The 26,542-nt window shown below is 39.4% G+C and overlaps 1 protein-coding gene across 3 annotated transcripts; it reads left to right on the top strand.

The window, feature by feature from the left end:
- Positions 1 to 8,015: 8,015 nt before the first annotated feature.
- LOC5566377 (KH domain-containing, RNA-binding, signal transduction-associated protein 2) lies at positions 8,016 to 26,480 on the top strand. Of its 3 annotated transcripts, XM_021848765.1 has the most exons (5): positions 8,016 to 8,111; positions 8,182 to 8,481; positions 8,729 to 9,332; positions 9,616 to 9,788; positions 25,000 to 26,114. In XM_021848765.1, exons 2-5 carry the CDS (start codon positions 8,268 to 8,270, stop codon positions 25,170 to 25,172), a joined length of 1,164 nt encoding a protein of 387 aa, XP_021704457.1. In that variant the 5' UTR covers positions 8,016 to 8,111; positions 8,182 to 8,267; the 3' UTR covers positions 25,173 to 26,114. The 3 variants fall into 3 exon arrangements, with proteins under 3 accessions (XP_021704457.1, XP_001650786.1, XP_001650787.1); XM_001650736.2 differs by lacking the exon at positions 25,000 to 26,114 and adding an exon at positions 26,257 to 26,480 and having other exon boundaries at positions 8,024 to 8,481; XM_001650737.2 differs by having other exon boundaries at positions 8,025 to 8,481.
- The last annotated feature ends 62 nt before the right edge of the window (positions 26,481 to 26,542 follow it).

The following is a 26,542-nucleotide window of genomic DNA, read 5'->3' as shown; positions in this document are numbered from 1 at the left end:
ATTTTGGCCTGAAACCCAAATTGAAATGAAAACTGATGAGGAATTACGAAATTATGTAAACATTCATCAAGACATCCATCCTTATTCATTTATTAAGGATGATTATTTCTCAGATTGGTGGCGATTGGTAAAGCAAACCAATATAATAAAGAAGTTTACTGATTGGATTAGAAACAAATCCGATTTCAACCGAAGTATTGATTATGAAGATTTAAAATTGGTTGAAGATGCTACATTCAGAAAGGCTCAGTGGGATTGTTATGCAGAGGAAGTGTTATCCCTAAGGACAGGGCAAGCGATTAATCAGTCGAGCAATTTACGACAGTTAAATCCTGCACTTGATGAATACGGTGTACTCAGAGCAAGAGGTCGATTGGAATCTGCAATGAGCTTACCTAAATCAGCAAGAACGCCTATTATATTACCGTATGAACATCATATATCTTTTTTGATTGTCAAATCGTATCATGAAAGATATTTGCATCAAAACGACAATGTTGTAATAGCAGCTATTCATCAAAAATTTTGGATTGTTAAATTGAGAGCATTACTAAAAAAGGTTAAAAAGTATTGCCAAGAATGTGTCATTGCCAAATCTAAACCTATGCCACCCATGATGGCACCCTTGCCAGATTTTCGAACAGAACCATTTTTGTATCCATTCACCAACACAGGAGTGGATTATTTTGGACCGTTTGAAGTCGCAGTAAATCGTTCGAGAGAGAAACGTTGGGGTGTGATTTTTACTTGCATGTCAAGTAGAGCAGTCCATATTGAAATGGCTGAGAAATTAGATACCGATTCGTTTATTGTTTGCTTGCGAAATTTCCAAAATAGAAGAGGAAAAATCAAACATCTTTTTAGCGATAACGGCACTAACTTTGTCGGAGCTGATAACGAATTGAAAGGGTTAGTCATGGATATCGATAAAAGAATGAGAAATGGTGATGCTGCAGCATTAGCCATAAAATGGACTTTCAATCCACCAGCAGCATCACATTTCGGTGGTGTGTGGGAGAGACTCATTAAAACGATTAAGCTATCTCTCTACAAAATGCTTAAGCAATATGGTGATCGATTACCACGTCCAGCAATTTTGAGATCTGCATTAATTCAAGCAGAATTTATTTTGAATTCTCGTCCGTTAACCCACGTTCCTGTAGAAGATTTTGACGATGAAGTAATGACTCCATTTCATATTCTTATTGGAAGAGCAGGAGAATATGTACCACCTTATGATTCGACAGCGGTACATTTAGAAAAATATCATTGGAAAAAAGTTCAAATTATGGCAAATATTTTTGGGACCGTTGGACTAAAGAATACCTCCCAATGTTATTAAAACGAAATAAGTGGACCAATAAAGTTGAACCTATTAAAGTTGATGACATTGTCATAATAACCGATGACAAAGCTCCACCTGGATCATGGTTGAAATGTCGTGTAATTAGTGTGAGAACAGCAAAAGATGGACAAGTCAGGTCTGCTGAGATTAAAACTTCTAAAGGAATTTATGAACGACCAGCAGTTAAGATAGCTGTCCTAGATATTCGAAAAATTAACAAGCCAGATTCCCTTCCGAAAATAAATAGTGAAACTGGTCAGCAAGGTCAAACCTTTCAAGACACGATGCAACTCTCAAATGATAAGAATTTGAGTACTGCCAATGTCCAGGGTCAACAGAATAATGATAAAGATGAGCGCAGAACACCCCACAAAAGAACTTTGCGAAATAAAAACCCTTGTAATTTTATATCGATTATGGTTTTTGTATACATGTTTTCAATGATTTTTGGTTTTGAAACTAAAGGTTTGATAGCGTATGACTGCGCCAATCCTGAAGTGAATATGACAAGCTATTCTCTTCTTGATGTTGCTTCCTGTGTTCCCCAAAAAACTAATCTGACCTCATCAGTAATATCCATACAAGTCCTGCAGCGAAACGTTAGAAGTCTAACTAAGGTTCTACAATGTAAAGTTATAATTCGAAGATCTATACGGCATTGTGGTACATTTTCGCATACCTCAGATTACCAATACGGATACTCCTATATAGTTAAGGAATTTAATTCCGAAGAATGTAGGAAAGTACATGCTTTAGGAATTGTATCACTTACTCATGATAGACAAATTAATGAGCTAAAATTAAATACCACAACACGAGGTGAAACGCTTATTGTAGGAAGTGTTACTGGAAATTCTTGTAGTGGAGGTACTTACAGTACACCCTTTTATACATGGACAGGTGCTCTAGTTTACTATGAGTACGAGATTGCACTATACGATTATATTGCAAGTATTGACCTTGAAAATGATCAGATATTTCTGAAAAATGGCTTAATGTGTACTTATTCAATTGGAACATGTCTAGATTCCGAAGAGGGTTATCTGACCTGGGACGTAGATCTTAACCAAGCCTGTGAAACTACTGAATTTGAGGTCATTTATGAAGGAGTTGTGAACAAGACCATAAGTTTGGATGGTAACATAAAGCAAACCCATTCAGTAGTTTATAGCACTATATCAGATACGCAAGTATTTTCGATAAAAACCCGAGAAGAGACTCGCATTTGTGGATACAATGGATTTACTACCGACCATCCGAGAATTTTAATTATTGAAACCGACACTATTAGATCACCATTTACGAGAAAGGCATCCACAGGAAAAAATTTAGATTTATTTACGTATTTCAACTCGAAAATAACTCTTGTTGAAAGTTACATTGGACAATCTTTAAATGATATTTATAATATGGTAATGGCTGAAATGTGTAAGTTGGATAAGGTTATACTGGAGACTAAGTTAACTTTAGCCAGATTGAACCCAAATGAATTTGTAACTAGTATAATGAAAAGAAATGGTTACACAGCAGTGGTCGCTGGTGAAGTTTTGCACGTTTTGGAGTGCAAGCCTGTTTACATTACACCACGATTTACTGATCAATGCTATCAAGAGATACCCGTCTACTACAACAATGCGACCATGTTTTTGGCACCGGTTACACGCGTTTTACAAACAATGGGAACTGAAATAGATTGTACACCGTTACTGCCTGCAAAATTTAAGTTTGGAAATAGATGGTATACAACAGATGGAAGATTACGAGAAACCACTGCTCCGACTAAATTATCAACTGATATTGTAACCAGCTGGACATATACACCATTACCAAACTTGATGGAAAGTGGAGTTTATGATTCTAGCAGTCTAGACAAAATGAGAAACATGATATACGAACAAGGTGAAAGACGTGTGGCGTCTTCTGTTGTCTATAAAGTATTAGCTGGCCAACATCCTAATACTCAAGGTTTTAGATTTGACGCATTAGTTTCGGAAAAGATAATTGATGGTGCAATAAATAAATATTGGAAAAAATTGTTATCTTGGTCGACGTGGTTGGGTAATATTACGTCAACAGCTATTGGCGTTTACATAATCATCAGAGCATTGAAATTTACGATTGATACAATTATACATGCACAAATATTGTATGATATTTACGGGTTCAGCTGGCATTTGATTGCTTCGTTTTGGGACTCTTTAACGAATTTATTGTCACACAAAAATATACGAAAAGAAACCTTGAATGTAAAAAGAGACGAAAATAATAGGTGTTCAAATGAAAATCAGGTTCCACAAAATGATCAAAATACCACTGAAGTCACAGAATTAAGTGATTATCGAGGAAGAATTTATCCAAAATTTGATTCAGCAGCTTAAAATAAGGAAGAATAATTATAATAAGCATAAAGCTCAGACGAAATTACAAGTTAAAACATCGCTTATCGACTTTTTGTTATGTAAATCCAGTAGGTTTACGGGGCGCGGAATGATACGAACGCGCTGTTAATTAAATCAATCAATGTAGTTACAGTAGACGGAATTAGCAATCATTATGTACATGAATCATTTGTGCGTCATTGGGCTTTTGAAAACTACTATCAGCGCGCCGCATGGCATTTTCTTGTCACTTTATGTTTAGTTTATCATCCCTACAGTAAGGGTACGTACAAAGTAAGTAAGCAGACACGAATAATCATTAAGAAAATAAAGACCCAAAATCGATAATAATAGAGCGACCCAAAGATGCGGTCGTAAATCTTGGCGACGGTGAGTCGTTGATAGTTAAGAAAATAGAATTGCGATAAGCAGACTGAGAAAGTAAAATTGCCGGGTACAGATGCAAGTGCGTCATGGCACAGTAAGACCCAGGCAGAAAATTGTAGTATATAAGACCTTAGGTAAGAAATAAAGTCAGTTCTTAGCTTCATCTCATGTGAGTCGGTCCTTGAAATCCGAAAGCACCATAACACACTTCCTCTTGTCAATGTTCGGTTTGACCCAAACAGTCCCAGTCCCCTGAAACCTCGTTTTTTAATGAAATAAATTACGATAATCGCTTTCAAAAGCCTACTTTATTTTCATGTTACGTAAGTATATGTTCTGTTTCTGTTCGGGATGTACCACTGCGACCAGTATTCTTTGATCTTTTGTGGTATTAAGTCTATGAAACTTGCTCCAAAATCCGTTTGGAAGATGAGGTTTATCCGCTCCGCGACAAAGCAATAGGATGAAATCATCAGCTCGTGTAGGAGTAATAATTGAAAATTATTTAGTGAAAACAAAAATTTAGAAAGAATGGCCAAAACTTACCATAAACAGCTAGATTCTAGTTTATGGATACTCCGAAACTGTGATGAAAAATGGATGACCTGAACTACTTAAACATAAATTTTCTGCACGTATTGCACTTTAGTCTAATTCAACGCACTAGAAATATCCAAATTCTCGCTCTTTCCAATCAAAACCAAAATGGCGGGCCAGTTTTTATGTTATACACATGATTAATTGAATCAACAATGAAAGGATTGAAATAAATAAAACTTTCATTTGATGTAAAGCTTTTCTTTTGTTGTTTCAACAAATTTCTTATAAGGATTGCTTCAACAATATTTGTGTTTTATTCTGATAAAAATAATTGTTGTTTCAACGCATTTTTTTAATTGCAACAAATTGAAAAGGTTTATTGAAAACAAAAATAATATTTATTATTTTGAATAGCTGTCAATTCTCTGCGTGAAAGAGACCAATACAAACGCTTACGAAATAGAGTAACAATGCTAATCAATCAAGCTAAATCTGTTTATATTTCTCGTTCATCTGAATTATCTCGTTCAAATAATGACTTGTGGAGAAGACTGAAAGAGATAAATGTTAAAAAATCTGGCGCTGGTATGCTTTTCAACAACTCTTGTGATGAGATCAACAGCTATTTTGCGTCTAACTTCACCGTCGATAATTATTTTCCTCGATTATCACCACCGAACGAAAATGGTTTCAGATTTGTTACTACTAATGAATACGAAATCGATAAAATGATCAATAGTGTTACCTCGGATGCTGTTGGATTAGATGGTGTACCTCAATTCATTAAATTGATCTTACCGTTTGTGATTACACCAATTACTCATGTCTTCAATACAATCATTTTGACTTGTAACTACCCACGAGCATGGAAAACAGCTAAAATTTTGCCAATTCGTAAAAATCTAGAGGCTGCGATTTAAAAAATCTAAGAACTATAAGCATTTTAAGCGCGCTTTCAAAGGCTTGTGAAAAAATACTGAAAAATCAGATGCTTGAATTTTTGAATAATTTTAATCTTTTAACGGATGTTCAGTCAGGCTTTCGTGCGGGGCACAATACAACATCTGCTCTTTTAAAAGTCCATGATGATATTCATCGTACAATTGATAGGAAAGGAATCGCTTTTTTGCTTTTAATTGATTTTTCTAAAGCGTTTGATCGAGTCTCCCACTATCAACTGCTTCGCAAACTTTCGGATCAATTCAACTTTTCTGCTCCCGCCATGAATCTTCTGCAGTCCTATCTAACGGATCGCTCACAACAGGTTTCAATTGATGCAAACCTTTCTGAAATAGCTCATATTGTCTCAGGCGTCCCGCAAGGATCAGTTTTAGGCCTCTTACTGTTTACCCTTTTTATAAATGACCTACCGTCTGTATTGAAATATTGTTCCATACACATGTTCGCTGACGATGTTCAAATTTATTTTCACTCCTGCAACCTTTCTTCGTCAGAAATGGCTCACCTTATCAATGAAGATTTATCAAACATCTACGATTGGTCATGTCGCAATACTCTATCTATTAATGCTTCTAAAACTAAAATAATGCATATTTCAAGGGCTCGTCAGTCCCAGTCACTACCGGTCATTTCCTTAGGAGGTGAAACTCTTTCTTATGTAAAACATGTTTCAAACCTAGGGGTGATATTTCAACATGATCTAGAATGGGATTCCCACATTAATATTCAATGTGGAAAAAGCTATGGGGGTTTAAAACACCTTAAGCTCACGGCTAATATGGTTTCTGTTGAAATTAAGCTTAGATTGTTTAAATCACTTATTCTTCCGCATTTTTTGTATGGTATAGAGCTATTACAAAATGCTTCAGCTCGAGCCTTGGACAGATTAAGAGTTGCCTTGAATTGCTGTGTTAGATGGGTCTATAATTTAACAAGATTTTCTAGTGTTTCACGACTACAGCACAATTTATTAGGCTGTAATTTTTATGATTTTTTTAAACTACGTTCTTGCATAACACTCTTTAAGATAATCAAAACAACTACACCGCATTATCTCTTCACTAAACTGCAACTATTCCGTAGCATGCGTACTTGTAATTTTGTTTTACCGCAGTATGCTACATCTCATTATGGTGGTACCTTCTTCGTTCGTGGCGTTGTGTTTTGGAACCAACTACCTCTAGAAATAAGATCTATTGATCGATTGGATAGGTTCCGAACAGAGTGCAGAGAGTTTTTCAACAGAAGGAATTAGTATTAGAAATATGAAAATAGCAACGTATAAGTGAACAGAATTCAGAAACTGTTATGTTTAGTTTTAAGTGTTTTGTAACTAAATGAATTCGGAATGCAATAATTGAAAAAGGTGTAACCTTACATTGCAAATTAATAAATATAAATAAATAAATAAATAAATGAATAGGTCTAATGTCATCCCTTGATCTCCTAAACAACTTTGTCGAAGAAATTTTTTCTATATTTAATCTAAATCTTATCTTGTTTGTTGTGTTCTAGTGTTCTTCCCGTATCGCGCACCGAAATTACCCCAGTGGTTTTGTCGGTACCACTGTGTACCTGGTGGGTCTCCGTGATCAAGTCCTTCCCACAAAATACAGGACGCTTCGATGCTTACTGATTTTAAAATGGCTTGCTCAATTTTCACCATCTAATTAATTTTCAATCTTGCGACGCCTATCCACCTATTCATTTCCATCATTTGCTTCTATAGACTCTCTTTAGATTTGAGTCGCATGACCGCTACAGCCAAAAACAAAATAAAATTAAACATTCACGGTCGATACCTTCTCCTGTTTAATCTAAATCGCGAGGTATTTTATGGTGAACATGGAACCAAGGGTGTTGTACAAAGTACAACGCACGACAACTGAAAGGTTAAACAACGATCTGAGCGCTATCTTAAAAGCGCACGAAATTGACATAATAAAACACTGTGCAGCGTAACGCTTCTTTACTGTAACGCATGAGCCTCTGTACGTGCCATAAATTCTTTTGTTCTAATGACTTTTACTGTGCGCCGTGTGTTGGTGCTGTCTCGCTCTCTCTCACAGGCAACTTGAAAACAGGGCGCACAGTAAAAGTCAAACGTTTTATAGCATGCATAGGCTCATAGCGATCTGGTCACCCCTCAAAAATGACAACAATAATTTCAAGCGTAATAAGTGAACCAGACCTATTGATTGCAAGTCCAACGGGATATATTCATGCTACTGTTATTATACGTAATCCTTTCAGAATATACACAAGATTATAAGAAATTTTGTCACTTCGTTAGGTACATTCTTTGCATAAGAGACAACTGCACCTGCGAAATATATCGGTGAACCCAATTTAGTTAATTGGTTCATTTCATAAGCTGCGCTAGATTTGGTCGATGACGTTCGCAGCTGTCATCATTGATGATTGCAGGAAAAAACATCGTGTTGCAGTGAGTGAAAAGTCCCGTTCTCGCGTCGTGCTTAGAGTATTTTAAAATTAAGCAGGTAAAAGCTAAAAATTAAACCTCTTTTGGCCATTGAGAGGTGAAGAGTATTCGAATTAATCGATTCGAAGTGGAGTGCCTCTTGGAAGACGGATATTGAGCGGAAAAAATCGCACCGAAGAAATACTCAGCCAGACCAACGCAACTTTCGGTAAAGATGGCCGACCAGGACGCAAACGGGTATAATGACGAGGCAAGTGATTTCAAGCGGAAACACAACAAGCCCCCGCAGGACCAAGAACAGGACATGGACGACGACCGGGAGACGCAGCAGCAGTCACAGAAAGCGCAGGAATACATCAAGGGCATGATGACGGAACGGCAATCGCTGGACCGAAAATATCCAATCGCCGATCGGCTGCTGGAAGTGGGTAAGTGTTGTGCGGGTAGGGGGATGAGAAAGTTCATGTTTTGGTTTTCTTGGGGCCAATTATGACACGGTGTTCCGCAAGACCGTTATTATGAGATTCCAGCAACTGTGCCAAATTGAAAAAAAAATCCATAAAAAGAATCTCGAGAAATTATTGATAAGGGTTTGGCAATAATGGTCTATTTGTAGTTGTACTTTTGCATTTTAATAGAAAATCGATTCACTTTTCCAAACATGTTTGTTTTCAGAAATCGAAAACGTTCAAAAAACGGGAAAGCCCCCGGCACGGCGCTACATCGACATCTACCGGGAAAAGCACATTAAGGTGTCAGTGAAGATTCTGGTTCCGGTCAAGGAACACCCACGGTTCAATTTCGTGGGAAAGCTATTGGGCCCCAAGGGAAACACATTGAAGCGCCTACAGGAAGACACCATGTGTAAAATGGCCATTTTGGGCCGTGGATCGATGAAGGATCGCAAGAAGGAAGAGGAACTGAGGTCCGGGATGGACCCGAAATACGCCCATCTGATGGACGATTTGCATGTGGAAGTAAACGCAAATGGGCCCCCGGCGGAAGTTTACGCTCGAATTGCTTACGCAATGGCCGAGCTGCGAAAGTACCTGATTCCGGACAGTAACGACTTCATCCGACAGGAGCAGATGCGCGAATTGATGGAGGACTCGGAAGCGGAAGTTCCACCGAAAAAGCCTTACAAGAAACCGATGCCGGTGGAAGTGCCTGCCCCACCGCCTCCGACCATTTCCGTGGCACGGCCAATGCCGGCCCAGAAGAAGGTGCTTTCCATTCTGGACAAGGCACGGGCGGCGATGGAGGACATCCATGGGCCTAGGTAAGTCTACTGAATTGTGTGTTGAATTGAGCTGGTGACAGGTCTCCTTTTTCAATCTTCGTCACTACATATTTCAATGCCAGAATCTAAAATGTCTCTATGTTTAATGGAAGGTCTCTAAATTTTTGAATATGATCTTCAAAAATGCATAGGAGTAGTAATAGTTAAACCTTTGGAAATGGTCTCTTCAAGGATAAAATCTCTGAAGTTTTTTGTTTTCGAGACAATTTTTCGCTACAAGCCCTGAAATGATGCATTTATTAATGATTACTAATCCTTTCAGACCAATGCCTCCGCAACGCTACGAAGAGCCGGCCTATGAACACGGTTATGAAACCGGGTACGCCTATCACCAACCTGGACCACCACCACCCCGTGCCAAATACGCCCCGGAAGCGCCCGAATACGAGCAGGAATACCGTCGTGAGTACTACCGTGAGCCGGCCCCGTACGCAGGTAATTTATATGCACCTTCCTCCTACTATCGTCCTCCCTATTGATGACGCTGATGGTGGTCTTTGATGTTGGAGCAGCGCGGTGGGTTGCAGTTGCAGGGTTGCAACGGAACCGGCGTCGATGTCGGCGAAGAAACGGAACCGGTTCCCTTCGGTGCGGGGGAATTTGCCTCCCCGGTCGATTCGGAGCCCGGTCCTCTGTTCGCGCGTTGCAATTAGAACCCGTTATTAGGTTTCGTTCTCATTCCGAACCGATGAACGTTGTTTTATGGGAAACGACGAAGATCTGTTTCTTTGTGATATTAATCGGTAGATAAAATGGAAAATTGAGGGTTTTTACAAGTAACTCGAAAAACGGGATGATGTGGATCGATGTTTAAAATTTTAAACGTTGCAAAAAGCTAAACGTATAAAATTTTAATTTTATAAATTTAATCAAACAACAAGGCTGTAACTGTGGGTAAAGCAGTTAAATGCTGCAACAAAAAGAAACAAAATACCAAAATCGTTCAATTGTAAATTACGGTAGACAGTGTAGAATTAGACCGCCGTGGGCGTTAAACAAGTGATACTCATTCTTTTTCCTATTTTTATCTGATCAACATCAAGTGACTTTACGTTAGATCGTTTTGCGATGTCCAGAAGCTGAACACATCATCGAGTAAGGGATCAGGGTTTACGTGAGAAATTATGGTGGAAATAGAGTTTCGGATTTCTTTCGCTCTATGTTGGTTTTGTGCGATGATTGCTGGTAACACGTTGTAATTGATTGATCATTTTTGCTTGTGTATATCGTGTTTTTTTACTAGGGGGAAATCTGCCACCAGAGCCCTGAGAAGGTTACTCAGGGAATGTGGGGATACCGCACCAACGACGTCCCACTGAAACCAGCCCATGCACTGTACGTGAGCAACTCTCGCTGAATTGTTCAAGTTGTGTACAGAATGCAGATATTACCATTGGCGTAGCAAATACTTGTTATACAGAAGTAATGTCGGTCGCAACAATCAAGATTTCCACAAATTTCGTAATTTTAGATTTGTATTGTTTTATTTACTTGTCTCATTTCGTGGTACATCATTTATATTTGTAAATTTCAATTTTCGCTACGGAAAAGATTCATTATTGCTGTAATCCAGTTTAAAATCCTTTAGGAATCGTAACAAAAAAAACTCTCAAGGAATGTCCTTTGTGATGCTTCCACGATGTGCTTTGAAAAGATTCCTCTGTGAATTCCTACGGGAATTTCTGCATGAATTATTTTCGTATTTTTCAGTGCTTTCTCCATGACTCCTTTACCAGTTTTCACTAAGTTCGCCTGGGATTCCCACAGAATATTATTCCCATACTTTCTGATCACCATAAAATTTGTCGAAGAATCTCTATAGAATTGCTTAAAAATCTGTTGAAAAATTCCACCAGAAATTCGTTAGAAATTCTTTTAATATTTTCGACATGAAGGTCCTCTACGTACTTGTTACAATTTACTTTTTATCAATTGTTACTTTAAAGTATCCTCCAGTTGTTCATTATTAATTTGTTAATGATTTTCAGGAATTACTGAGGATTTCTCCAATCAAAATAGTATACCAAATTCTAGAAGTCTCACCGAAAATGTCTTCAATATCACCAAGCAAGGATTCATTCCACGAATTCATCAAAGAGTTTGCCAAAAGTTTATCCAACTTTGGTTTTGAACTTCATGCTAAAGTACCTCTACAGGAGTGTTTGAAAAAATCGCAGAAAAAAATATCCAGACTTCCTGCAAAAAAATGATTCTTCCAGGTGTTAATCCAAGGATTCCTTGTAAAATTCCACAAGTATTTCATGAGTAGTTAATAGGAATTCGATTGGGAACATGTTTCTCAAAGAAGTTGTCCCCAGATATATTAGCGTTTTTTCACAGATAATTATTTTTTAGGTAGATGAAAAAACCGAATTTAGTACTATGCCATTTAATTCCACTAGAGTTTGTATCCTTTGACAGATACGCGTATTCGCAACTGTAAGGCCGTCTTCAGTGTCGTGTACTAGACTCGACTTAAGACGGCCTTACAGTTGAGGTCGAAATTTTTACATCTACTTATAGGTATTCTACTAAACAGCTCGAAGATTTATTATATTTTTTTAGATTTCTCTAACATCAATTAGCAACATCCCGCATTCCTTCAAAACCCTCTCGAAAACCTAGTTTAAGAAATATTTATAGAATTCTAACTTTCCTATAAAATTTCTAGCTGAAAACGTTCAACAGTTCTTTCGAAAACTCTTCTGTGAAAATACTTAAAGATTTCCGGAGTAATTTGTTCAGGAATTTCTTAGAAAACTACACTATTGTTTGTTTTTTTACCACTCGGAGTTTAAGTTGTTTTAACTTAAGTTACTTGGATATACGAGGACCCTCATGATGACTCCAACGGCTCCGATATGGATCATTTCCGGATGAGCCTTTAGTTTTTAAGAATTATTATTGTAATGTTGTTCGAAAAGATAAAGAGGTTTTGTGCCTTTTTGAGAAAGATTTCCAAAAAGAAATCACTCAAAGGGGTTTTTCCCTCTTTCAAAATTCAAGTTAAAATAAAAGATAATAATAATAATAATAATAATAATACACTATTGTTTCCTAAGAATTTTTCAGTGAATTTTAAATCACACTAACGATTTTGTTTTGGGAATTTTTGAAAAATTTTCCATCAAATTCACTAAGATTTCGCAATTCATTCTTGAACTTCTTATAAATAATCTCCAGAACTTTCGTCGGGAATTCTATCAGGTTCAATAAATAAGCCAAATGGTAATCTCAGGATTCTTCCATAAATATTATTTAAAAATGTATACACTCTTTATTTTTTGGTTCAAAAACTACTCCAGGAAATTATCAATATCTTTAGGGATTGCTTTACAAATTCCTCTACGAATCACTCCATACCAGATTTCCAGGGAAATACATGTAAAAAAAATTTAAAAGAATTTTGTTGGTAAATTTGTTGAAGTTTCATGAACACATTGATGTAGAAAGAACCATACCTTTAGAAATTTCTTAAGTTCAACGCGAAAATATTGCCGGTTTTTTTAAGAACATTACCAAAGAGGTATTGAGATTATATTTGTAGTGTAAGATGTTAATAAATTTAAATCTTAGGAGAAATTTTTCATTACTTTGCAAAATTGTTGAGGAATTCCTGATGGACTTTCAAAAAACAGGAACAAAACTATTAGAATTCGGTAATTTTTCAAAACTGCTATAATTTAGCTTATTTTTAAGTTCTTTAAAATGATGCTTTATGAAGTATGTAAAGCCTTTTGTACAAGGTTCCTCGAAGCATCATACGAAGGAAGGAGAAGCAACGAAATGTTGAAGCTGGGAGAACAAAAGATAACAATGAAAAATAATTTATAATCTTTTCTCTAGAGGTAAATTACATGACTGTTAAACCTCTGTAATGAATTTACAAATAAAACAATTTCCTCAAGAAGTTCCGTCAGAATCTTTTTGAGAATTCATCCTTGAAATCTACCCTTCCTTGACCGCTGGTTTTCTAGAATCCTGCCAGGAAGCCTCTAGAAATTCTGCCCTCGTATCGCACAAAAATTCAAACTAAGAATATGGATTCTGACAATAATTGGTAACATTATTTCTAGAGAAGTGTTTTAAGGAAGATCAATATTTCTTTATGAATATCTTAATAAATCGTTTCCTTCTTCCCAGTTATTTCGTGTATTCCCAGAAACGTGTATCTCTACAGATTCCTTTACCGCTATGCTAATTTCGGAAGTAAAAGTTTTTCTGGGGGTTTTCAACAAATTTCCTCTGAAGATTCGAAGGCAAGAAACATTTCAAAAACATTTTTCTTTCAAATTTTTGAATAAACCTGAAAAAAGAAAAATTGACATAGTTGAAATGGATATCCACCAGGATCAATTGAAGCTTTGAAAGTATGAACATGTCCCACAATATTATTTGACTAAGTTCCAAGAGATTTGCAAAACTTCTGAAGCCACCTTTCAATATACCTTGAGGATTTTGATTATACCTAAATTCTATTGCGAATATCGAAAAGTTTTATGACAAAATTTTGCTACAAATCTGCTGAAAATCATTCAAATAGCTTAGCTTAGCTTAGCTTAGCTTAGACTGACTACACATATCAATGGTTGCTATTCCGTGATTGACCAAAGTCAGTGAAGATGCACAAATAATCAACTAGAAGTTCGGCTGGGATTGGTCATAATCTTCTTCAGTGTTCATAATGCAGTGCCTCTATTTATACATGGTCAATAACGGCGCCGGCCACGTCCTTGCAGTCAGGTGGGATTGAGGGAAGGAATGTTAGTGTGTAACCTTTGCTATTTGGTCTCTGTTTCCTCTGCATCTCCACAAAGGTTACTGGGAGGGATGGTTGTTGATGGGGAGGATCATTGGGTCACAGGATTCACTTTGATAAGCGTTTAGACCATGATAAACGATTATTTGTTAACATGCTTAGGAATATGATATATTCAATTGACATGGAAAATTTCCAAATAGGAGTAAATAATGTCGTTACTTGAAGTGACGAACCATTCAAAGTTTGTTGACCAAATAGCTAAAAGCAACATTCCTACAGCTGTTAGGACGAAAGCATGTGTAACAATATTTTACTCAAATTGAAAAAATAAATCGATTGGCTGGACCATCACATAATATTCATATGCCGACACTTAAAGTGGCGAAACATTCAAAGTGTTTTGAATAAAATGAACATTTTGCAAGTCTATACTTCTAGCACAGACAAACAGACCGAACCATTCAAAACTTTTTTTTATAAAAATAAAGGTTAAAGGCAAGGGATTTTATATATAAAAAATGAATGAAAGTTTATGCCGACACTTACAGTGATGAACCATTCATAGTTTGTTGAATAATCATATTTATGTCCCACCGTTGTAACGATTAAATGTGCGGTCTTACATATTTTATAGATTAAAAAAAGCATGAAACGAGCTCACCAATTGATCCTTAATCCTTGATTGAGCAGCCACAATTCCAGCTTTATTTGAAGCATACATACTAACTGAGAAACGCGAATCTCTTTTCGCACTCGCGCCACGCGGACCGAAAACGAATGGTCTTGATTCCGTCGCTCGCCCTGCAGGAGCATCTCTTCTGAAAATCATTCAAATAATCGATGAAATAATAAGTTTTTTTTTTTGAGTTGATAAATAAATTTATTTTTGCGAAAATACTTCAAACATTGAATCGAAAAGAATTTATCGTTGGAATAAAACATTATGGTCGATTTTGTTACATTTTTTTCGCACCAGGTTAAATTACTGCCATTTATCTGAAGAAAACTTGGCCATGTCTAAATTCCTTGAAAGTTAAGCCTCATTTTTCGACAAACATTCCCGCTATGTATTATCTAAAAAAAATCCTTTAGTAGTTTTGTCTATTTTTTCGGACATTTTACGAGTTGAAGTTCTTGTATTTGTAATCTTAGTAATATATATTCTTCAGTGAATTCTCATAGGAGAAATCATCATCACCGAACACATGAGAAAACACAATGCAGTGAATATGCTGCTTAATGCTCAAACAGCATTATCTGGATTATTCAGAAAACAAAAATAATTTTAGAAATCAAATTTCCAGGATATTGACGCTTTTTTGTACCACGGTATTTTAGCAACGGAGATGTCGAAAAGAAATGCGCTAATCACTTACAATAAGAAGCTTCTTCCAACAGTAACTAATCGATCGACAGCCGGACGATTAAGCTTTCGGTTGTCGCGCGATTCACCGAAGTCAGAACCGCCACGCTGATGTTGTGTAAAACAAGCGAGGTTTTCTCTAAAATAACGTAACTACTTACAGAAGAGATTTTTGTCAATAACAAGAGCCATGTACATTGATTCAAAAGTTTTTGGTTCGTGTTATGTTGTTATTTTTTTGATTTCAATTTTTATTATTATCAAAAATTCTGGGGGGGGCCTGGATGATCCTGGAGGGGGCCAGGCCCCCCTGGCCCCCCTGTTCCTACGCCAATGGATATTACCCTTGGCCTCAGGCCTTTAAAGCCACTCTAATAAAGATAAATAAATAATAACCTTTTTTCCCCGGAAACACCTGACGGTATTTCTTCGGGGAGGGGCCAGTGTATATAGCTCTTAACGCATGTAGCAGTAGTAGCATAGGCTACTTGCTTGTCCTTGCTGACTTAAACAATGTTACATGGTACCAGCTTCTGCACTCAACTCGGCGCGCTATAGGCGCAATGAGAGTGGCAGCTGTAGTTACTGCATTCAAGCACTCGGTATCCGCACACATTCTCTGGATTATATTGTCTGAGCACGAGGAGACCCTCAGCATGTAGCGAGCATGCGACCTCTCACGACAATGAAACGGGGGTAATCGAACACGACATGCTCCGCTGTTTCCTCCACACCAGCACAATTGGGGCAGGCAGGAGATTCTGAGTGCCCGAACATATGCAGGTACTGTCTATAGCAATTATGGCCTGACAGAATCTTCGTCAGGTGTAAGTTCACTTCCCCATGGTTTATTTTATAACAATCTGACGTATTTGGTATTAGCCGATGGGTCCATCTACCTTTTGTTGAGTTATCCCATTCCTGCTGCCAACCTGGTACCTCTTTGGTTGAAGCATTGAACATCTTCCTTGATTCCTTCCTTACGATGGGCGTCATCCCGGCTATGATGCACACAAAGCCGAACCTCGAATCTCCGAGAGCACAAATCTAGAGAACATGACAACCGATCGCGCTGAAAATGTAATCGATCGGTCACCACCTGCGAGTGACCAATGAGTAAAGTTTCCAGCACAAATGGTTGTCTGGTGTGTGATCTTGAAAATTCGAGGTTTGGTTTCGATGAATCTTCACCTCAAGAACATGATCCTTTCTAACCGCTTTAGGTTTCTGCTTCTTCTAAGCGCTTTTGACCAGATTGGGCCTCTATACCTTAGTATGGATAAGGCCACGCTTGCCAGTAGCTTGTGTCTGCTGGCAATTACAGCAGAGCTGTTGGACATCATCCTCGAATGCGCCTCTATAGCCGTAGATACCCTTTTGCAGGCATCCTCCTCCTTCTGTCGGGTGTGAGATCACTGCGTCCATTTTGTTTTAGAACTATTGTGGTATACCCTTTTGCTTTTACAAAGACCCGCAGTGGCGGGAACGCCACCGGAATACTTTGCGCGGTGACTGAACTTTTAGCCATCTGCCATTGATGGGCAGAAGTCCTAAGTTGCAGCATTGTGAATCCCCCAATCTGGAACGATCAGCCTGATAAAGCCGACCACTTCCCTGGGAGATGCGTTCCAAATATCGGCCGACTCCAAAAAGGGCTTGCCAAATATTTTGGATCTTCGTTGTATATGTGCACTGCAGGAGCAGAGAAGGTGTTGTGAGGTTTCGCACGTTTCACTACAGAAACGGCAATTTGGGTTTTAGATGGCTCCGATCTTTTGTAAATGGTATCTGCTGGGGCAGTGTCCAGTTATAAGACCGGTGTAGGTGCTGAGGTCCCTTTTGTAGAGACCAATGAGTTTTTGTGTTTGTTTCGAATTAATTGTGACGAATCTTTTAGATTGATTCGCATTGGAAACTGTTTTCCAATTGGATATAATTTGCCTGGACAACCAGCTGTTCAGTTCAATATTTAGTGAGCAGTTTGATATGCCAAAGAATGGCTCAGGACCAATGAATATATTGGCCGATCCATTCTTGGCTAGCTCATCGGCAATTTCATTACCCTCTAGACCCGTATGCCCGGGGATCCAACATAGTTTAACTCGATTGCGGATGGCTAGGGTTTTTAGAGCAAGAACACATTCCCACACTAATTTTGAGTTAAAAGTGTAAGCTTTCAGAGCATGAAGAGCTGCTTGGCTGTCGGAGAAAATACAGATTGTGGCATTTCTGTAATTCCTCTTTATGCTGAACTGCACACATTAAATGATAGCATACACTTCAGCCTGAAAAACTGTAGGCCACTGTCCGAGAGGGACAGAGATTTTGGTTCTTGGTCCGTGCACTCCAGATCCAGAACGATTGTTCATTCTCGATCCATCAGTGTAGAATTTGATTGAGCCTGGAGGAATACTCGGTCCACCTTCTTGCCACTCTTGGTGAGAAGGAATGAACACCGTATATGATATGTCATAATTCACAACCATGTCCATCCAGTCACTGCATTTTTCTACAATTGGATTTATAGAAAATTCGTTTAGTATGCTTAGGTGACCGGTTGACCTGGTAGAAGGTTTATTGATCGTTTTAGCCTCAGAGCGCTTTTTTCAGCATCCAGCTTTATGAATTGATCTAGCCGGGGCAGATTAAGCATTGCATCTAGGGCGAATGAAGGGGTGCTGCGAACTGCACCAGTAAAGGCGACGCACGCGGCACGTTGGATTTTGTTCAGCTTGGCTCTAGCCGTAACCTCGCTTGTTTTTGGCCACCAAACAAGGGAAGCGTAGGCTATTCTAGGCCGAAGTTTTTGAAGGATTTATCCCCAGTTTCTCTTTCAGACACCAGGAGAGCGTGTAATCGAGAGCTGATTGCATTCTTGCAAAGACAACGCTTTCAAATTTGCCGCGTACAATGATGACAACATCATCAGCGTAGCCAACAACCTCGAATCCTCTTTTTTCCAGGATATTAAGTAGATCATCCACCACTAGAGACCATAGCAAAGGAGAAAGTACCCCTCCTTGAGGACACCCTTTAATGGCCATGACAGTGGCGCACGATCCGCTCAACTCGGATGAGATTCGGCGATTTGCTAGCATAGCATGTACCCAGGTAGCAATGCATGGGTCAAATTTTCTCCTATGCATTGCTGACACTATAGACAAATAGGAAGCGCTATCGAATGCACCCTCAATGTCAAGAAATGCCACGATGGCGATTTCCTTTGCATGAAAAGTTTTCTCGATCTTGTTGACTAGCATGTGTAGTGCTGAGATCGTAGATTTTCCACTTTGGTAAGCGAATTGGTATTTGGAAAGAGGAATTGCTTCCATAAATTTTGAATTTATGAACTCTCCTAAGACCTTTTCCATTATTTTAAGCATTACTGACGACAGACTTATCGGTCTGTATGCTTTGGGATTGGTTTTGTCTTTTTTCCCGCCTTCGGGATAAAGACAACTTGAAATTGACGCCAGTCATCTGGAATATGTCCTAAGACTAAACTGGCCTTAAAAATCTCTATCATAGGAGAAATAAGCGTTTGCTCCTCTTTCTGGATAAGCGCTGGGAAAATTCCATCCATGCCAGCAGATTTAAATGGCTCAAAGGATCTCACTGCCCTTTCCACCCTTGCTCGCGTAAAGGCTTCTTTGGCAACCTTCAATGCGTCTCTTTTGGTACTTGAGTCCCATGACAGGAGCTCTTGTTGACCAGAGACGCCATGTCTGTCGCCATTAGCGCTCACGCTCGCTTCAGGGATTGAATCAGGGAAGTGAGTCCTCAGCATTTCACTCAGTGTTTCTGTGGGATCCACAGTGAGCGAACCGTCAGTCTTTCGGAGAGTTCCCAGACCATTGGAGTGGTCTTTCGATAGAGTTTTATGAAGTCTGGCAGCTACGGGAGTCTTCTCAATGCTTTCACACATGAGGACCCATGATTTCCGCTTAGCTAGCCTTATTTCCTTGTTGTAGTCTGTCAGAGCCTTTCGGTATAGGCTCCAATCAGTAGAGCGTTTGGCACGGTTGAACTCCCTCCGCGCCGTTTTCCTAAGCTTTTCAAGATGGTTGTTCCACCACGGAACATCTCTGCTCGACCTAACAGTTTTAGTCGGACAGCTTTCTTGATATGCATTAAGAATTTTGGTTTGTATAGAGTCAGAAGCCATTTCTAACTCTAGTACTGTTTTGATATTAGGATTTATGATGAAGTCTTCGGATCGGAGAGTGGCTGAATAGGTTTCCCGATCGGTCTTCTTAGGATCTTTAAACGATTTTGCAATAGTTAGACCCCCTTCCCATTCAAAGACTATGTGTTTGTGGTCTGACATAGATATTTCATCAGAAACATGTCAGTTTGTTATTTTGTGGGAGATGGACTGACTACATAAAGTCAGATCCAGCAATTCCTGTCGTATGGCGTTTTCATATGTAGGCTTGTCACCTGTGTTACATATGTCTATGTTGTTTGAGGATAGAAACTGTAAAAGGTACTCACCTCGAGAATTTATATTTGTACTTCCCCATACAGTGTGATGCGCATTCGCGTCACATCCGATGACAAGGGGAATGTTTTTTGTTTCACAGTAAGAGGTTAGCGCAGCAATCTCTACAGGAGGAACATCTTCCGCGTCGCCTGGGAAATACGCCGAGACCATGACGATATCAGCCTTCCCTCTAGCGGTAGGAACCTCCACCCTGACTGCTAAGATGTCGCGTTTAATGAATTATGTAATTGGAAAGCATTTAGTGTCATTGCGTATTAGAATAGCTGCTCTTGGAGAGAGCTGGCTGTCATCATATACCAACTTGCATGAGTTTACATGAATACCCTGTATTCGAGATTGGTTGACCCATGGCTCCTGGATAAGATCCACAGTGAACAGTTCTTTTGTGAATCTCCGGCAAAGCACATCCGTTGCGCTTCGAGCATGATGAAGATTCACTTGAATGATCTTAGTCATTTTTAGGTGTGCCGCAGTTTCCAGGACGGAGGTCGTCCTTCTTTGGATGCTGCGGATCATCTTGTATTTGTTTTGGATGATGTTCGTGTTTGTCAATCTTCTTCCCTAGGCCAGGCTTTTTTGTCTCTGTAGTCGAATTCAATCTTTTACCAGATCCACTGCTCTTAGATGGCAGCAATCTGCCACCGCTAGAGCTAGGAGTTTGGTTGGAGCTTGAATCTTTAGAGACAGGCAGACTGGCCTTTTTAATGGGGTTTGATTGTGGGTTTTTGCTAGAGGCTGCCTTAGATTTCTCTTGGGGCACCCTATTAGTTGAATTTTCGTTCGACTGAGTGGTTTTGCCCTTTATTTTTCTCAGCTGTATTTCGCCAAAGCGATAGTTGAGGATAAAGTTGGATTTTGTTAGGTTCGCCATAGACGGCCCATCAACCGTAAATATCCACTCGACATGGATATCGTTTGGTGTGCTTTGGTTTGGATATCGTTTGGTGTGCGCCAACTAGAGGTTGTGATCTTGTTTTGACTCTCGATGAGCGTTTTTATGCGCTCATCACAGTATTTCGCACTTTGGGGAAAGAACGCACGAATTGGTTCTGGACGCTGAATTTTCTCCTCGTCCATTGCTTCCAACTCGGCACCTTCCCAAGGGATCAGTGAAGGAGTTATTTTTTTTACCCAGTCTGCAGTCTCGAGATCCTTGCAGACAAGGACCATGTATCCAGACTTGTAGAGCAGGTTGCAGAATTTTGGTTTCATCGGCTCATTACGCTGTTTCTCCACTTTTAGCAGCAGGGCCTCCTGAACAGCATCAAGCTGAGTCGTGGAAAGATGGGATGTGGGAAAGTGTTTCGGAACAACTCCGACCTTCCTACGATTGGTCATGTCACTGTAGCTATGACCAGCCGTTTGGTTTTCTCCGCTATTTTGGTGACCGTCACTTGACTGCTGAGCCATTGGGCCATCGTGGTTGGATTGCTCAGCTCGATCTCTGGGATCCAGGCGTTTCTTGGTTCGTTTCTGCTTGGGGACGTCCTCACTGGTAGCCGAGTTGTCTAGGTCCGTTCTGCCACGTTTAGAGGAAGCTAGCTCATCTTTGCCCTTCCCGAGTTGAATGAGGGCTTCAGATCGACTCACGCCGCTCTGCATCAGTGCTTTAAACTTCTTCCTTTGTCCTCTCGTGAGGTTTATTTTTGTCGTCTGTTGGTCATTCGCGTTGGTCGGATGACATAAAGGATCCGTTTTGGATTCAGATCCTGATGGTTGAGATTCTGGGATGTTGATGATAACATTTATACCATCGTTATTATCGTCGTCCATGTCCAGTTGGGTGTCCGGATACAGATGGTTTGTTGAATTTTTGTTGCTTACTTCGGTTGCGTCGGTAAGCATATCCTCCTGCGAACTTGCGAGTAACTGCTCTTCGGTTAGCTCAGTATTACTCTGCACGTCCTCCACTACCATTGGCTCCGACTGAGAGAGGCAGTCGACACCTTTAAGATTGTTGTTGTTTTGATTTGTACTCATATTTGTTCCCACGAGTCGCTGGGGAATAACGGTCCGCTGCATCATTGCCCCGCCATAATGCAGTAAGGGCTACATACTGGGGAGTTCGCCCTGGTACACACCAGGCTCCGTACGCGATTGAGCATCTTTTAAACCCCCTCAACCATTCATCCATCAGCACGGGTCGCATGACACCTTGGAGCTGGGGTTACCTGACTGGTGGATTTCTACCACCGGATCAGGCGATCCGTAGTATTATTCTTAGCCAGTTGAGTCAACCGCTACCGATAACTACACGGCTCTCTAGGCTGCTTGGAAAAGTTGCTGACATTGATGTTCAACAACTTATTTGACCAAGACAGCCACAAGGCATCTGAGCTGAATCTGAGCTTGTTATCGATCATTACCCCAAGATGCCTAAGGGATCGCTTGGACTCTATGGTGCAATCACCTACCGAGATAAGCGCCCGTTGCTCGGACTTGCGGTTGTTGACCACCACCACCTCAATCTTGTCGTCACAAGGCCAGTCCTATTTTCCTAGACTTCATTCATTCCTCAACTATGGAGATAAAGTGTCATACAATAGAATCCTCCCAGACAACCAAAATGTACGTATAACGAAATCACCTGGAGGCTCTATATGTGCAAAATTTCACTTATAAGATGTTGCGAAACGGCCTTCTACGTACAAAAGTGGAAGCGATATGCGTGCATATATTATGTGATGAATAATAACATGCAATGGAAGTGTATAAATATTCTACCGAACTAACCTGCAATATTATGCGACTTAACTTATGATAACAAATGATGATTTGACAGCTGCTACGGATTGATCCGACTTACTTTGTACGTGTGTACGGGACGAAACAAAATGTACAAATGAACTCAGAAAAGAAGTGTTTTATGCGAGGAAACTCATCAATCTGACGAGTTTATCCACGGCGAGTTTGATGTAATTAGTATGAATAAACGAGTTGTAACGTGAACTTTCATGCGATTTCTGGTTGTCTGGGCTACCATCGATATAGTTTTCTTGAAGCTTACCCAACTGCACCGGTACCTTCAAGCGATAAAGTGCGCGGGCTATCGCTTCCAAGCTTGCTCTGTTGAACGCATTCTTCACATCCAGTGACAACCGCCGGATGCCGCTTCTTTTATGCTCGATTGCCACCTTAGCTGTCTGATCGACCGACTGTATAGCGTCCAGAGTAGATTCACTTTCCCTGAATCCAAACTGGTTGTTGGACAGGCCGTCTGCACCTTCCGTATACGGAACTAGCCTGTTGAGCATCAACCTCTCCAACAACTTGTCCGTCGTATCTAGTAGACAGATACATAGCTCTATACGCCGACGAAGCACCTGGTGGTTTCCCCGCCTTTGGTAGTAGCACCTATTCCTGTCGCTTTCAGACTTCCGAGAAGATTCTTTGATCTATGCAGTGTTGCATCGTGGTTCTGAACCTGCCCGGATCCACATTCACTGCCGCTTTTAGACCGACATTCGTGATACCATCGGGTCCCGGTGCCTTATTTGATTGCACATGGAATCACATTGCAGGAAAAAAAAACCGGCAGACATTGTATCACGTGGAACATTTCAGAAACGCTACTTTACTGCACACTTTGATGAAGGGATCCATAATGGCTGAAGTTAAAATCAAGCAAATGTCCAATGGAACTACACGATGATCTCTAGACTTCTACTATTCTTCGAAAAGCTTGAAAGCCAGCATAATAAACACCAACGATGATAAACACCATTTTTCTCGCTTGTTTATCATAGGTGATTTATTTCACTGGTATAATAAGCAATCCCAGAACATCCGATGGCAATAGTGTCTCCCAGGTTTAAGCTTCTGTTTTGATGGGTTTTATCATGCCTTATTATCCTCCCAATATAAACAGAGCTGTAGTAGTAGACGATAAAAATGTTCTCATTATGTGGTGCGGATCATGATTGCCACAGAGAGCTATAAATCAGAGTTACTCTTAATGTTCTCAGAATGCAATCCCTGTCCAAGGTTGATTTGACCACGGGATTGAGTTAACATCAAACTTAAGTTGTCTTCTGTGTTGGTGGGTCATGTCGTGGTGTAGTTGGTAGTGTACGTGGCTAGCGAATTGGGTGTCGTGAGTTCGTTTATTACCGAGAACACGTGTAAGTTTGTTGTGAAACGATCTCTGCTGTAATTTGTAACTTAAACGCCACAAATTCTCAAAAACATAACGTGCAAGCTTTATTGAACCTGTTTTGGCTCACACACATATTATCACTGCCCTAGCTAACTATTGCCCTATCTCTGTTTTCTTCTCGCATCCTTGCGCAATTTTCTTACTCGCGGTTCTTCTGGATGCACCCGTTTAATCGGCCTGCCGCCGGAGCCGCCATGGGTCTCCGTACTACCTACTTGCTGCTGGGCATCCCCTGGCCGCCGACTCGTGGCTGCACAAATCGTCCACCGTTTCGGCTGACACACACACCTCGAGTAGACTCTTCCAAACATTTTATACAGTAGGTAATATGTCAAAAAAATGTCTATGAGTTCTTCATAAAGTTCACTTAGCGTTTACACCAGGAAATGTTACAGCAATTATTCCAGTGAGCGTATACAAATTCCTTCACAGATTCTGTTTGAGGTTTTCCAAGGATTCCTCCAGAAAACCCTACCGAACTAGGTTTGTTTTTCCTTTTTTTACCAGGCGTTTGCGGTTTCCGAAGATCTTGTTTGCTACCTGCTATGAGACAGTATCAACCGAAGACAATTTAAACCGTTTTCAGCCAAAGGCTGGATAGACACGCAAACACCAATCCTGTATTTAGCACACGTTTTTGTCATTGATTCAACAAAATGAAAGAATGAGTATCAAGGAACGAAAAATTTCTTCCAAAGACAGTTTTCATGCCAAAAATTCGTCCGTCGCGGTCCAAATCTACCAAGTCTACTATAAAATCCGAAATATCAACACTCTAAACCAAAACTAATCAATCTGATTCGATAATAAATAACCAAATCCAAATATCCCAACAATGCTTGTTATTGTTGTTTGAAACAGCTGCACCGAAGCCGACCACGATCAGCCCGAGTGGTCGCCCCTGGAAGCCGTCGTCGTATGCAGCGCCCCCACGCGGTGTCCATCATCCCTCCGAGGAGATCCCCATGAAGCACGGCGTCCGCGAAGTCATGCCGCGCTATCGTCATGCGCCGTATTCTCGTCCGGCGAAATAAAAACCCATAAACTCGTCAAAACGCTGAGCAGCCCACCATCTGCGAGGGCAACTCAAAATCGATAAATTCACAAAGAGCTAAACATTGTAACACTGTAACTGTAAACAGGGGAAATTTTAATTGATAGTAACTATGAAGAAACTTTGCAAAATTACAATTACAAAGAAACAATTTAATGAAATCGAACTTGCTGATAAAAATAAATGTGAATTAAACTCTGAATGGAGCTTTCAGAATTCAAAATATTACATAAAAGTATAATAAATAAACGGAAAACAATGATTGTACTATGATACCATGCAAAAATACAACTATTATAACCATCAAACTTAAAACGTTCGCTTAAAATAAAAAAAGTTAATCAACTATAAAAAAATCAATAGTAAATATGAATAATATTCGACTTTCTGTATTGAATACACAATTATAAAATTCATGGGAAGAAACCTTTTTGAAAATGAATTTCGTTTAGGATAGTCTCAGAGATCTGAGTTCAGTTTTATGCGCTGATAAATTCACATTTGGAGGTCTGCTTTCAGTTATGAATAAACGAAGAAAAAAACAAGTTTTCAATGACAGGATATTCTATTGTAGTGGATCAAAATAGAAAGACAACAAAATAAAATAAAAATTTGCATTGATAAATATAATACTTATCTACATTTAAAACACTCATTTAGATACATCAACAGATAAGAAAAATAATAAGTAAATCATAAAAGCTATGCATTAAAAGAAAGAAGAACAATTTTCAATTAAGCTAAATCGAAAATATCTATAATCAAGCATAAAATAATATTCACAACAAATATGTAAACGCAAAAGTTATTCAACAAATGAGAACCTCAATGGTCTATAAAGAGAAATCAAGTTCTGCTAAAAACCACGGAAAGACATGTTGCTAATAAACGTCTCCCACCTCGAAAGAGCGGCAAACAAAAACCATCCCGACGTTTTCGTTTCATTCTACTGCAGTTGTGAAAATAACCCTTTCATCTTTCGAACTATCACACCTACCTATCATCGTTGTTGGTATCTCTCGACGCTCTGCTAGACTGTGCCCCGTTCTGTTTTATTGTTTCAGCCCATAGTGCCCCTCGAAGTGCAGGTATGGCAGGCACCTCCCCGGCCAGACGAGCTGCGTGGCCTTATCAAGCGACTGCGTCGACGGCGGCGACATCATCGCCAACGATATTTCGAAGGATTTCTCGGAATAATGCATATCCTATTTTCTAGTATTTTTTTATAATTTATTTGTTAAACTTCTAAGACTACATATTGACAAAATACATCGTTTATTCCTCTGTATATGATGATATGATTTCTATAAGGTAAAACAGCTTGGAATCCAAATTCAATAATGTACCAAA

Source organism: Aedes aegypti, chromosome 3, assembly GCF_002204515.2.
Source record: "Aedes aegypti strain LVP_AGWG chromosome 3, AaegL5.0 Primary Assembly, whole genome shotgun sequence".
Taxonomy (NCBI): domain Eukaryota; kingdom Metazoa; phylum Arthropoda; class Insecta; order Diptera; family Culicidae; genus Aedes; species Aedes aegypti.
The sequence above is the reverse complement of the archived record's forward strand: the minus strand, read 5'-3'. Positions and strand labels throughout refer to the sequence as shown.